Raw genomic sequence first — 12506 nt, 5'->3', positions numbered from 1 at the left:
AAAAAAAATAAGATACCATTCCGTTGCTTCTGTTCTTCAAAACTGCAATGATAATGTGTTAAGAAGGATGAATGAAATGGGTATACCACCTGCTTGTTACACAAATCAGACAGCCACACTGTTCAGAATTCTACACAAAAGATTTGGAAATCTGAATCAAACTGCAACTGAAGATGCCAAAGTTACATCTTGGGAGTTCATTGAGGAAACTTTCAAAGTTTCAGTGACTTGGGATGATGGTGATGTAGAGATGTATGACCCAAAGGACATATCTTCCAGTGAGGATATAAAATTCTTGAAGCAATTATCTGAAATACCACTAATCAACAACTCTGCTAGCAAATTTGCAGAGAAGCTTCAAAAGGCAGTAGTCTCACAGGTTGATCTTTGGACTGAATCTGAAAGTGATGAGGAAATCCCTGATGGAAGCTTAGGGTTCTCATCCGAAGAAGAAACAAACTTTGATCCATGATGCTGATGTTTCTAGTAATTTTTATTTAATTTTGAGGTTTGAAAACATCATCTATGTTTAATTTTGTGGTTTGAAACCTATCATCATCTATATAACGCAATGTTTATGATATCCACTTGCATTTCTTGTTTAATTTGATCTGTGATCTGTGTTATAATAAAACGCAATAATCAAAAAATTCCATTTACAGTATATTGTTCTATGTATAAAACGCAATAACAATATACTGTTGTTATCATAAAACGCAATTAACCAAAAAAAACTGATATTTATGAAGGATATCACAAAACGCAATAACAAAAAGAGATGAAACCTATACATCATAAAACGCAATGACAAAAAAATTTTCTTTCTTATTGATATCAGAATTTGACAGAATTTGTATACATACTTACATTGCATTGCTAGAACCTATAGCATTAGAAGAAACCTTATCTTTACACGTGCGACTGTTATGTCCTTTTCCACCACATACACGACACGATTTCTGGATCTTTGATGATTTCTGAATTGCAATCTCACGATTAGACTTGATCCTTTTTTGTACACCGCATCCTTTGGTCCTTATTTTGATCGGGACACGAATCATAGAATCTGACTTTTCTAAGTTCCCTCCAATATCAGCAAATCTTTCTTTGCGACTAGGAGGCGGCGCAGCAACCATAACCTCATCCGCTTTATCAATATAACTTTTAATATGATCCCTGCAACGACATAGCTCATCTAAATCCCCAACCAACCTATTAACCACATACTCATTTGCAACAACGATTTCTCTAATATGAGTAAATTACAAGTTTTGTCCTTTATCTTTACATCAAATTTCAGGCGTTGTCCTTTAGGCAAAAAGTTGACAGACGATGTCCTTTACGTTTCAAAATCTTGCAAGTTTTGTCCTTTATGCCAAACCAAGTTAGAAATCTCAGTTAAAATACCTCATGTGCAAGGCACATGAGGGTAAAATGGTCATTTTCCTCTCACCCCTTTCAATTCCCTCTTTATATCCCACACCAACCCGCTCGGAGCCCCAGATCCAGCAAAATAAAGAAACATAATTCACACATTGTAGCAAAATCAATCAGATTTCACCACTAATCACAAACAAAACCATAATTCATAATCAAAAGGCTTTAAATCACCACAAAATAACCAAATTTCAAAAAAATCTCCACAAAAACCAATCAAGTACCCTGTGGGAAGATTATCAGCGTAGCTGATAAGCATCTTAAGCTTACTACCACCTTCAGAATCAAGTCCAGCGTACATCTCAACCGTCATAGCATCAGCAATCTGCCTCAGTTTCGACGTAGGAGTCGCGCATTTTTCCTCCAATTCCTTGAGAATATCAGCGGATTTCACACATTGTTTTGATATCTGCATCCGATGTCGCACAACCAACGCCGCTGCAGCACACACCGCTGCGCCTCCAATCACCGCCACTGCAACCGTCACCTTCCCCATCACAATCAACGATCTAAACACCAACAATTGAAGTAATAAAAACGATAAAAAACGAACGATTGAAACGACAAATTTCAGATATGATAATAATAATTGTCTTGTGATGAGAGATGTAAAACGAATGATTCAACAAAAATCGATCTGAAAACGAACAATTCAGCAATAAAATGATCTAACAACGAACAATCCAACGAAAAAAATGATCTAAAAACGAACGATTCAACAAAAAACGAACGATTGATTAACAAAACTTAGATTAAAAATCTAAAAACGAAGAGACGGAAACAACAGAAACTGAGATCAAGGATCTAAAACGAACAATTGAAATAGCAAAACTACGAGATCGATAAAACAACAGAAAGAAACAGAGATCAAAAGATCCAAAAACGAACGATTGAAACAACGGAAAGAAACCGATCGCCTTTGATTTGTGGTAAAAACCCTAACTATGAAAGATGAGGGACAGCGAGTGTGTTTAGAACCTGAATTCAGGGGTTGGTGTGGGATATAAAGAGGGAATTGAAAGGGGTGAGAGGAAAATGATCATTTTACCCTCATGTGCCTTGCACATGAGGTATTTTAACTGAGATTTCTAACCTGGTTTGGCCTAAAGGACAAAACTTGCAAGATTTTGAAACGAAAAGAACATCGCCTGTCAACTTTTTGCCTAAAGGACAGCGCCTGAAATTTGATGTAAAGATAAAGGACAAAACAGAACAACATTGTTACCATACAACTTTTTTGGTTGATTTTCTTTCGGTTATCTTTTAGTGTTTTTTTCTATATTTTCTTTTTATTCTTGTTAGCAGTTCCTTTCGCAACACGCTCGTAGTGATTTCAAAAACATGTAAACACAGACTAAATAACAAAAGAAATTCGCCGCAACGCGACGCACTTCTTTAAACCTAGTTATATTATATTATAATTATAATATATAATAGTGACCCTATGCTAACGTACACCTAGCTGCCTTTGCTAACATGCACCGTTTTTTAAACCGTTTTTCTCTTACCCCCTATACTTTACTCTAGTTTTTTTTTCTTTAACCAACTTGCATTTCTATCCTTTAACTTTTGTGATGCTTATTTTTTATCGTTTTTTCGACCTTTTTTACCGGCTGAATACTAATATATATTCTTTTCGACGTGAACTTGCTTATATGTATGGTTTTTTTCAATGTTAATTTGTACCAATGATCGAAACCGTGCTTTACATATTTTTTTCCGTATCTACACCCTCAATGTGAATTACTTCCATCGCAGGGAGAAATGCGAAAAAATGGTTGTCCACCGCGAAGCACGGGCTTAATATATCCCAAGTTTTACTCAATTGTAACCTGTATTGAAATTTATTTTCATATTATATTCATTTTTCTTCCCTGTTATGCTTTGTTCCTAATTATGAATGCTATATTAGTAGAAAAAAGGTTTTTTTATCCTTTTTTCGACCTTTTTTACAGGCTGAATACTAATATATATTCTTTTCGACGTGAACTTGCTTATATGTATGGTTTTTTTCAATGTTATTTTGTACCAATGATCGAAATCGTGCTTTACATATTTTTTCCGTATCTACACCCTCAATGTGAATTACTTGCATCGCAGGGAGAAATGCGAAAAAATGGTTGTCCACCGCGAAGCACGGGCTTAATATATCCCAAGTTTTACTCAATTGTAACCTGTATTGAAATTTATTTTCATATTATATTCATTTTTCTTCCCTGTTATGCTTTGTTCCTAATTATGAATGCTATATTAGTAGAAAAAAGGTTCACCTTTTGTTAAAATAATAATATAATATAATATATATAGTAATAGTAATCTCTTACTAAATCTAAATAAAATGAATATAAAATACGGGTGGGGTTGGGCTACAAAGTCCATTTTTCCTACAAAGTGTACAAAGTTATAAAACACCATAATTTCAGCCATAAAACATACTCAAAACCCACAAATAACAGAGTGAAGATTACTAAACACAGTATCTAAACTCTATCAGTCTATAAAAACTTCAAACACATCATCGTTGAACTATGAATATAAAACACAACATGATAATCAACATAAAATACACTAATGCTAGTCATTCGCTAATCAAAGCCTTATCATCCAAAACACAACACAAAACCCACAAATATGGCGTTTTAGTAATCTTCACTTTATTATTTGTGGGTTTTGAGTGTGTTTTATGGTTGACATGATGATGTTTTATGACTTTTTACACTTTTTATGAAAAATAGACTTTGTAGCCAACTCCCACCCTATAAAATACCAACTCTATATACCAAACTCAATACAAGCCTCGTTTTCAAAGGTAACGAGCATTCTTGTTGTATCCTTGATTTGAGTCCATGCCATGTTGAGCCTTCAACCATGATTCTTGACAACAACAATGAACACAATAATAAGGTTGACAATTTTGGTTGAGGATCGTGTTTGACACAGGTCCCTTAAAACATATTTTACACCTCGTTTTTAGACGAATGCCTCTGTCTCCAAGAATACCATAACCGAAACAATAGGTGTACAACCGGAGATGGTTCTCAGACCCGAGATAACGCCGGTTATAATGGTGTTTAGAAAAGAATAGGAAAAATAAAAAGTTGTGGATGTATGAGAGTACTCTTCTCAATCTACATGAAATGTTTCTAGTGTTTTTCTTTTGTATAGGAGATAGCATCAAATCGAGGGAGTCATAGTAGATAGTGGGTCTAATCCCTTATAGTTAAAACTTATTTAACACTTTTTCTGACTTTGCAGGATGGTCGCCCAGCTGCTTCCGACCAACATAGTCGAGGGTAACGTCTGCCTGACCAAGAAGACCTACCACTTTATGACATTAACAACATACAAATTTGTTTTCTTCATAGAATGACTTTAGGTGTGTCATTTAGCAGAGTACTAGGGAGAACATACCAAAGAGACGTATTTTCCGTATAAAAATCTCTTGAAAAGCCCGTAACCAAAGAAGTTAAATTAGAAATTTTTAGGAAGTCAGATCCAAGTGATTCTTCTTGCTATTATTCTCGCTTAATTTTAGTTACTTTATTTTTATGTTTAAAACCTTTCCACAAAACTCAATTTTTGGTTTGACTAAATGTTGCTAAAACTCCGATATTGAAAGTTCTTGTGTCCTTAGACGATTTCAGTTCTTATCTTTGTTCTACTACGCTAATGGTGGGTACACTTGCCCAAACATGTTGAAGAAGTGATTTTATTTTACCATGTTTTAAATTTGAAGCTTGATTTTGTGTTAAAAACCGGCATAATATAGCTAATATTTATATATACGTCTCGACACGTCATTGGTCATGCGGCATCCAACCCACATGCCACCCGCACTATTTGGCGTAGCAAATGACGTGCGCCTGAGTATCTTGCGCAATTGCCACGTCATTCGCCTAAGCCATGTCTTTTACCACGCACATGTGGACAAAAATACAAAAGCGGCTCGCAGCGTTGCGAGTGTGCGAAGTGCGCCACATTGCGCTCATCGCTCACGCCAATTAAGCGCGCGTGAACGCAAGTGCAAGTTAGAGTGCTTCGCACCCATTAGGATTCCCACTAGTATTTGCCTAAAGGTAAACAATATATAAGGAGTACTCCTCCATATAAATCACTTCAACCATATAACTTCGAGCATTGGTATCTTATTCACCTTACTTCTATTTTAGATATGATTTGATTCGTTATGATTCTCTCACATGGTATAACACAAACCTACAAATGAAAATTTATACAATACACATAAATATAATTATCTATCCAAAATTAATGAGAAACTCATTTTTACCAACATTTTTTACAACAACATTCCTATGGAAAAAACTATTAAAATCTACACCATTCAAGTACTGTTTAAATTTTTTTATGACTCACTTTTTAATCTCTGAGTTTCTAGTGTCGGGTTTTCAGTATTTTCTACGCATTTAGTAGTATATAACTTTTTTTTCCTATTGATTTATATAAATTTAGGAGTGTAGAGTTCTTTTAAATATTTTTGTTTGAAGTGTTTTTTTTGGTTAGTTAGAAATAAAGGTAAGATTTTGATGTTGAGAAATATTTTTAGAACCGGACTGGACTAAGAAGTCAGACAAATCATATGATTGACATGGTTGAGTCCATTTAAACAGCCTTTATTTGAACTGACTGAACAGGTAAGATCGGGTTTTATAACTGGTCTAGTTATAAAAGTACCGGTACAAATACATAGATTCATAGAAAAAGTGTAAAAGAAAAGGAAATAAAAAAAAATAAGTGGACATTGAAGTATGTACTAGTTGTATGTACCAAGACTAAATATATATACACATAGGGAAACACAATGGATTTGCAGTCTTTGTAAACAACAAGAACTGAACAAGTAAAGACAAGATGTGTTCACCTTAATCTTAGGGGAGTGTGATATATCATAGATCCATGTTCATGCATGGCAAGAATGTTTGCCCTTCTTAAATATAATAAACATAAATTGGTTCCATTTTCAACCACTGCAGACATCAGTAAATTTCCATACTCCTTCCATCACCGGCCACCACAATTGTTGAAAAACATCACATTTTCTACTATTTTGATGAAGGTTTCTAGGTTTAGATAAATGTTAGGTATGAAAGTAGAAACTTGAACTATGATTTCAAAGAAAATAAAAGATAAATCATCATTTTCATACAAACATCAAGAAATACGATGAGTTCATGAACTGGGTACGAACTAATATAGTAATAAGTGCTTATAAATAGCAATAATTATCATCAAAATGACCCTAAAAACCCTACAATGTAAGCGAGTACCAACAACATCTCACTAGAATTCGATCTAGAATTCATATAGTCAGATCTAGAGTACTCGCCCATCTTGGATTCCTTGCAAGTTCACCATCTTCTAACCAGCTAAAATGTTTCTTCTTCTTCTTTGGGGAAGAAGGAAATAAAGAAAGAGACAACGAGTTGTCTACTTCTTCATCTTCTAGTGATCTTACATTGATGCTTAATGATAGATTCAAATCAAGACCATTGTCTATTGCTTTTCTCTTCTTTGTTTCAGGTGGGTTATGATCAAATCTTTGACTATTCATGAGTTGATAGTCTACAAGAGTTGACCTTGTGTTGTTTAAGGCTTGTTTGATTACCCATGGTTGCATCAAGCTTGCTTTATTATCTTCAAACTCATGATGGGCAATCTTGTAATTTTGTTCATCCACAGATGAGTTCAAGATCTTGCTAGTATAGTAAGATCCATTATCATTGATCAAGCCATGATCTGTCATTCTAGTATTCATGTTGTTTCTGGATATCAAGCGTGCCATGTGACTACTGCATTGATAATATGAACGAATCGTGTTAAATAATTGAACAAGTAAATTTAAGAAAGAATAATGGAATGGGTACCTTGGATTAAGACTATATGATCTTGGATTGAACATGGGAAGTTGCCATAAAGTGTGAACATGGTTGTTTCTCATAGTATAGTAGTCTCCCTCATTTATTACTAAAATTAGAAAGTAAAAGAAGTTATTACAGTTGCAAATCAAGAAAGATCAAGAATCATGAAAACCCTAATCTGAAAAAAACAAACATACCTTGGCCTTGATCATCTATCCTCCTGCTTCTATACATCTATATTTGTAAGTAAGATATAGAAAATTAGTATGTCAATATATAGAAATTACAAGAAAATTATCTAAGTTTTATATTATTACCTGTAGATGGCTTTTCACATGAGCAATGTTCAAACCCTTTATGTTCATAAGTTGTAACACAAGTTTAGGAGTTGCTCCTACACAAACACAAAGTCAAAGAAAGATCAATTACACAATCAAAGACAACCCAAAACACACAACTTCGAGAAAGGATTAACCGATGAATTACTTTCTTGACCACCAAGTCGTTCGACGGCTCGAACAAATATGTGATGAAGTTCAGGAGTCCATCTCAATCTAGGCATCTTGGATCTAACATATTGTCTAACTCCAGTAGATGTCTTCTCACCCTCTTGTTGATCCACCGTGCTGTTATTCCCTGAGCTCTCACTCGATTTCGTTTTAGTTCCATCATCATCATCTTCAATTTTCCTGCAATACATGTGATCATTCAAGTCTAAACTATCACATTCACCATCTTCCACCATCGTTCTTCAATTTTTCAAGCTTGTAAGATCAAAAACTAACTGACAACAATAAGGTGTTCTTGCACTCATCAATCTTTAAAGATAAATGATCATGAGAACACACTTTGCCTTTTCAAATCAGCAAGGCTTGATATGATATGATATTTATTTAGCTTTGAATCTGAGAGATAATTGACCAAAGAAATGGGCATGACTTATTAGACCCTTTAAAAGTCTAAGGATGGACTTGTCTATATGTATGCTTCCATATATAAATAAATGAAATATTCTATTCTAATTGCATGTACATACATTATACATACATACAATTTTTGCATGGGTCATAGCCATGGCCATGGGACCATATGTCCTACGTAATATGGACATGTTTTCTGAGGACAGAAAATGACCGTAAACTATAGATGATTAGATGGAATATTTTTAAGCAGGAAATAAGGGCTAAGTTTTCATACAGGAAATTTTTCATGATTTAAGTCTCTATATTAATTAATGCCTTCCATTTTTCTGACGACAAATGGCCAAATGCGATAGTCATACATCCTCTCTCACGATATAGTGACCCATACGGAATTTCAACAAAACTATGAGAAAATAATTAATTATGGTTTCACAAGTGGAGTCATTTCTTTACGTGACACGAAAATGTCAGGATTTAGATTTTCTAAAGACTGTGGGGTATGGTGGGACGGGGTTTTGGGGCATGGGTTGACACGTGAACTTTGAGGGGCACTGCTGGTCAGTTGCATGTTGGGTTGGCATGGCAGGGCGTGGCTAGCCCGCGTGGGTTGGCCACGTGTTATAATTTTTTTTTTCAATTATTATAAAAATACATACAAAATTAAAAAAAAAAAAAAAAAAAAAAACCTAAAATTATTATTTAAATCCTAGCCACTTATAGCCTAGCCAACCCAGCCAATGAGAGCCGACCACGGAAGACCGCTAGGCCCGCCCAACGCCCGGACTGAAACCCCCGCCCAAGGGGCCACGCCGAAACCCAAGCCCACCCGGGGTGGTGAGTTGGGCGTTTGTACCCAACCCACGCCCCATACCCCATAATCTAATATAATGTGTTTATTAAATGCGTCAACATGAATATATCACATTTACTAAATAGGTTAACTCGGTCTAAATTTGGCTTGTTTAATAATTAAACGGGTTAACCCTTAACTTATTTAAAATGGAGTCATGAGATGCTTGAATTGATAGTAAATGTATTAGTCATATTTGCAAATTAACTTAAAACGAGTTAACTGGAAATATGCACGACACGATACAATACAGTTTTAAGTGTGTTTGAGTTTTATTGATGTTTCAGACACAGATAAAAATTATAAATGTGTCCAGGTTACCTATTTAACGTGTCAATGTATCAACCCAAAATCACCTGACTCCCAAAACAATACAATTAACACCCATATATATGATATCGGTAACAAATTAACAATTAAGTTAAAAATATAATTAAAACAAAAACACCCATATATATGATATCGGTAACAAATTAACAATTAAGTTAAAAATATAATTAAAACAAAACTTGTCAAAGTTATTTAAAAGTTCTTCCTCAAATCTAAACTCCTGCTTTGGTTTTTTTCTCATAATAAACGATATAGCCACTTTAAAATATCTATGACCTTATTTAATATTTTAGTTATTTTTATCAAATTTAATACACCTAATACTATACATCCAATTATTATTTTGGGGAAGGTTACTACAACAATCTATCAAATGTCATTCAAGTAAGAAGCATGGGGTTCATGTAAATATGTAACAAGAAGTTGTAAAATCTGACCGGTATTACATAATCACATAGTATTACGTAGCTTACATAGTATTACGTAGCTGTAATGTGTTTAAAGATTAGAAAAAAAAAAAAAAAAAAAAAAAAAAAAAAAAACTCTAGCAATAGCAAAATTAAATCTAAAGGAATAAAATACTCATTTTATGGTGTAATTTAAAAAAAAATGCTACCAGATGAAAAGTTATGTTTGTTTAAAATAACGGGAGTTGATTAAAAATCAACAATAGTGACTATTTCTTTTTTGCCCCTTTCCATACTTGTTTCACTTGTTTTGGTTACGTAATTTCAAGATTTTTGAGGACTATCTAATTTCAGCTATTGGATTGCTAGATCAATGTCACATTCTCTCATACACTTCATACGTAATGTAAACTTTGTACATGATTCAGATACAGATTATCAGCATATGTGTTTAGAGTACATGTTTTATTACATTACTAGATTATTAGACCCGTGTACCATACGGGTTTAAGGATATAAATTTATAAATTATTTAAATTTATATTCTGTTCAAAAATTTACATAAGTGAATTTTTTTATCATAGATGACGCAATAATTGGTCATGTGTAAAAACCGATTCTTTTAGAAACACACCAACTTTACTTAGAAATTGTTATATACTTTTATTTATCATCATGACAAAATATAAAGCGAGAGAAAATTGTCTTCTTTTCAATTTAAATGGAATCATTCTATTTGGCGGTATTAAACGAAATCTAGGGATAAACGTTCAAGTGCAAGTATTAGTTCCAGATATGAGTGTCTCAATAACCTGGTCACCCAGTGATAGGACCTGTAGTCGAGTTCCATTACATAAACCATTCTTTCAATCAATATTTCTTGATAACGTCACTGGAACACTGAACTTTGGTAATTATCAATGGTTTGGCAAGCCTAAAAATATAACTCTATTTAGGACATCCGGTGAGTATAGACTTGCATCAAAATTATTATGAATATATTCTATCTTTAAACCCGTTTATTACACGAGTCTAATAACATTAAAAGTGTTTTCAAAGCACGGAAGTAAACCGGTTTTCAAATATCGGATTAACCCATTCTTTACCATTTTTATTATTATAATATAAAATTATAATTTATTTAATAAATGTTTTAAACATATAGTAAAAAAATCATTTTAAAGAATAAGAAGATGTTAATACATTGACATCATTTGAAATTGTTTATTATAAGTAGAGTTGTTACTAATAATTAACTATATATTTTAGATAATTCAAAAGTAAATAATAATTATCTAAGTGTTTGTTCTTATTAAATTGTTAATGATTTCTTTTATTGTTTTGTATTAATTAATTAATTAATAATAATAATAATAATAGTAAATTGAATGAAACAATGCCATGTGGTATTAAGTTGGCTCTTGTTTTAGTATAAGAATGTCATGTGGCATTAATCATACTTTTTTATTAGTATTAGATTAGATATAAATGATTTTCTAGTGATTAAATGCATAAATTGTGCTAGAAAAAATATTGTTTTTTTTTACAAATATATATATAGTTGTTGAAAAACAAAGGTACAATCATGTATTAATGAATATTCCATGATTTTTTTTTCTGAAATCGTGATTTGTTTAACTTGGTAGATGGGTGTGGGGCCCAAGGGAGAAAATTAGTCTGTGTGGGTGCTGCTAATCGGTATGTCGGTCGTTGACGGATTCCTTTTGGGATGTTACGACCCCTCCCCTTTCTCCGTCGATACAAACAAATTTCTTCTTTTTTCCCACTTTTTGTTTCACTTTTCCATAAGATTCCTCGTGTAACAACGCTCACTGTTTTTCCTAATAATAATATTATTCATATCATTTTCGTTGCTTGAGGATAGAAACAACTCACTTGTTATATATATTCATATCTTATATGCATTGTTGTGACAAGGAAATGATATTTATGTAATCAAAACTCACAATTAAGTGAGTCGTAGTTGGAGCGTGTGTGTTATAACGAGTTTAATATATCATTGCAATGGTTTAGAGTTTAGACACACATGGATGCGCCAAACCTTTTGGATAAACATCATCTTATAAAATATAGTAAGACTAATATCAAACTAAAAAATAAAATATGAGATTTTATGGTATAACTTTAAAAACTAAACTATATATAATAAGTTATTTAATATTAAGAATTGATGAAAGTAAATTCAAATGAAAAGGTCAAAGGAGTGCTTGTTTTTCCTCTTTATCCTTCCAATCATAATTGATATTTGATACAATCAGTGGTCCAAGACTCTTCTAACGTTTTTATAGAACAGGAAGTTTTTATTTATTTGTCCTCTAGAACAAATTGACCAGCTTATAAATAGGCAATTAATTTTGTAATGCAAGACTGAGTTTGCACATACTAGTCCTCTCCTCAAATTGAAGTCCGCTAGGTATCTACTCCATCGATAACCCGTGAGATATGACGTTATTTTGTACCGTTGCATTTCAATCTCACGACACACTTATTTTGTACCATTGCATTTCAATCTCATGACCGTCAAGAATTTTATACAAGGTATCTGAATCGACTTTATTGATACATGATTCACATTCGTAGTGAAGCAATGAGTCAAGGAGCACGGTTACTTGTATATCGTTGAATATATTAGGGTAAACTTAGGGACATCACTTGCGTGTTA

The 12506-nt window shown here is 33.1% G+C and overlaps 1 protein-coding gene across 1 annotated transcript; it reads right to left on the bottom strand.

The window, feature by feature from the left end:
- Positions 1-6539: 6539 nt before the first annotated feature.
- Positions 6540-8278, bottom strand: LOC110869030 (two-component response regulator ARR18). Its single transcript, XM_022118329.2, has 5 exons — positions 7800-8278; positions 7631-7707; positions 7511-7547; positions 7320-7419; positions 6540-7244 (listed from the first exon to the last, which is right to left on the bottom strand). Exons 1-5 carry the CDS (start codon positions 8056-8058, stop codon positions 6755-6757), a joined length of 963 nt encoding a protein of 320 aa, XP_021974021.1. The 5' UTR covers positions 8059-8278; the 3' UTR covers positions 6540-6754.
- Between the last annotated feature and the right edge of the window lie 4228 nt (positions 8279-12506).

The sequence above is a fragment of the Helianthus annuus genome, chromosome 1, assembly GCF_002127325.2.
Source record: "Helianthus annuus cultivar XRQ/B chromosome 1, HanXRQr2.0-SUNRISE, whole genome shotgun sequence".
Taxonomy (NCBI): Eukaryota; Viridiplantae; Streptophyta; class Magnoliopsida; order Asterales; family Asteraceae; genus Helianthus; species Helianthus annuus.
This window is presented reverse-complemented; position numbering and strand designations above follow the sequence as displayed.

What these genes read in the sequence shown, in the direction of transcription:
- LOC110869030 (XM_022118329.2), bottom strand. Translation starts at nt 8,058, where the DNA reads ATGGTGGAAGATGGTGAATGTGATAGTTTAGACTTGAATGATCACATG. An exon ending in ACGACTTGGTGGTCAAGAAA is followed by an intron (nt 7,708 to 7,799) that starts GTAATTCATCGG and finishes GTGTTTGTGTAG; the next exon opens with GAGCAACTCCTAAACTTGTG. An exon ending in ATGTGAAAAGCCATCTACAG is followed by an intron (nt 7,548 to 7,630) that starts GTAATAATATAA and finishes TTACAAATATAG; the next exon opens with ATGTATAGAAGCAGGAGGAT.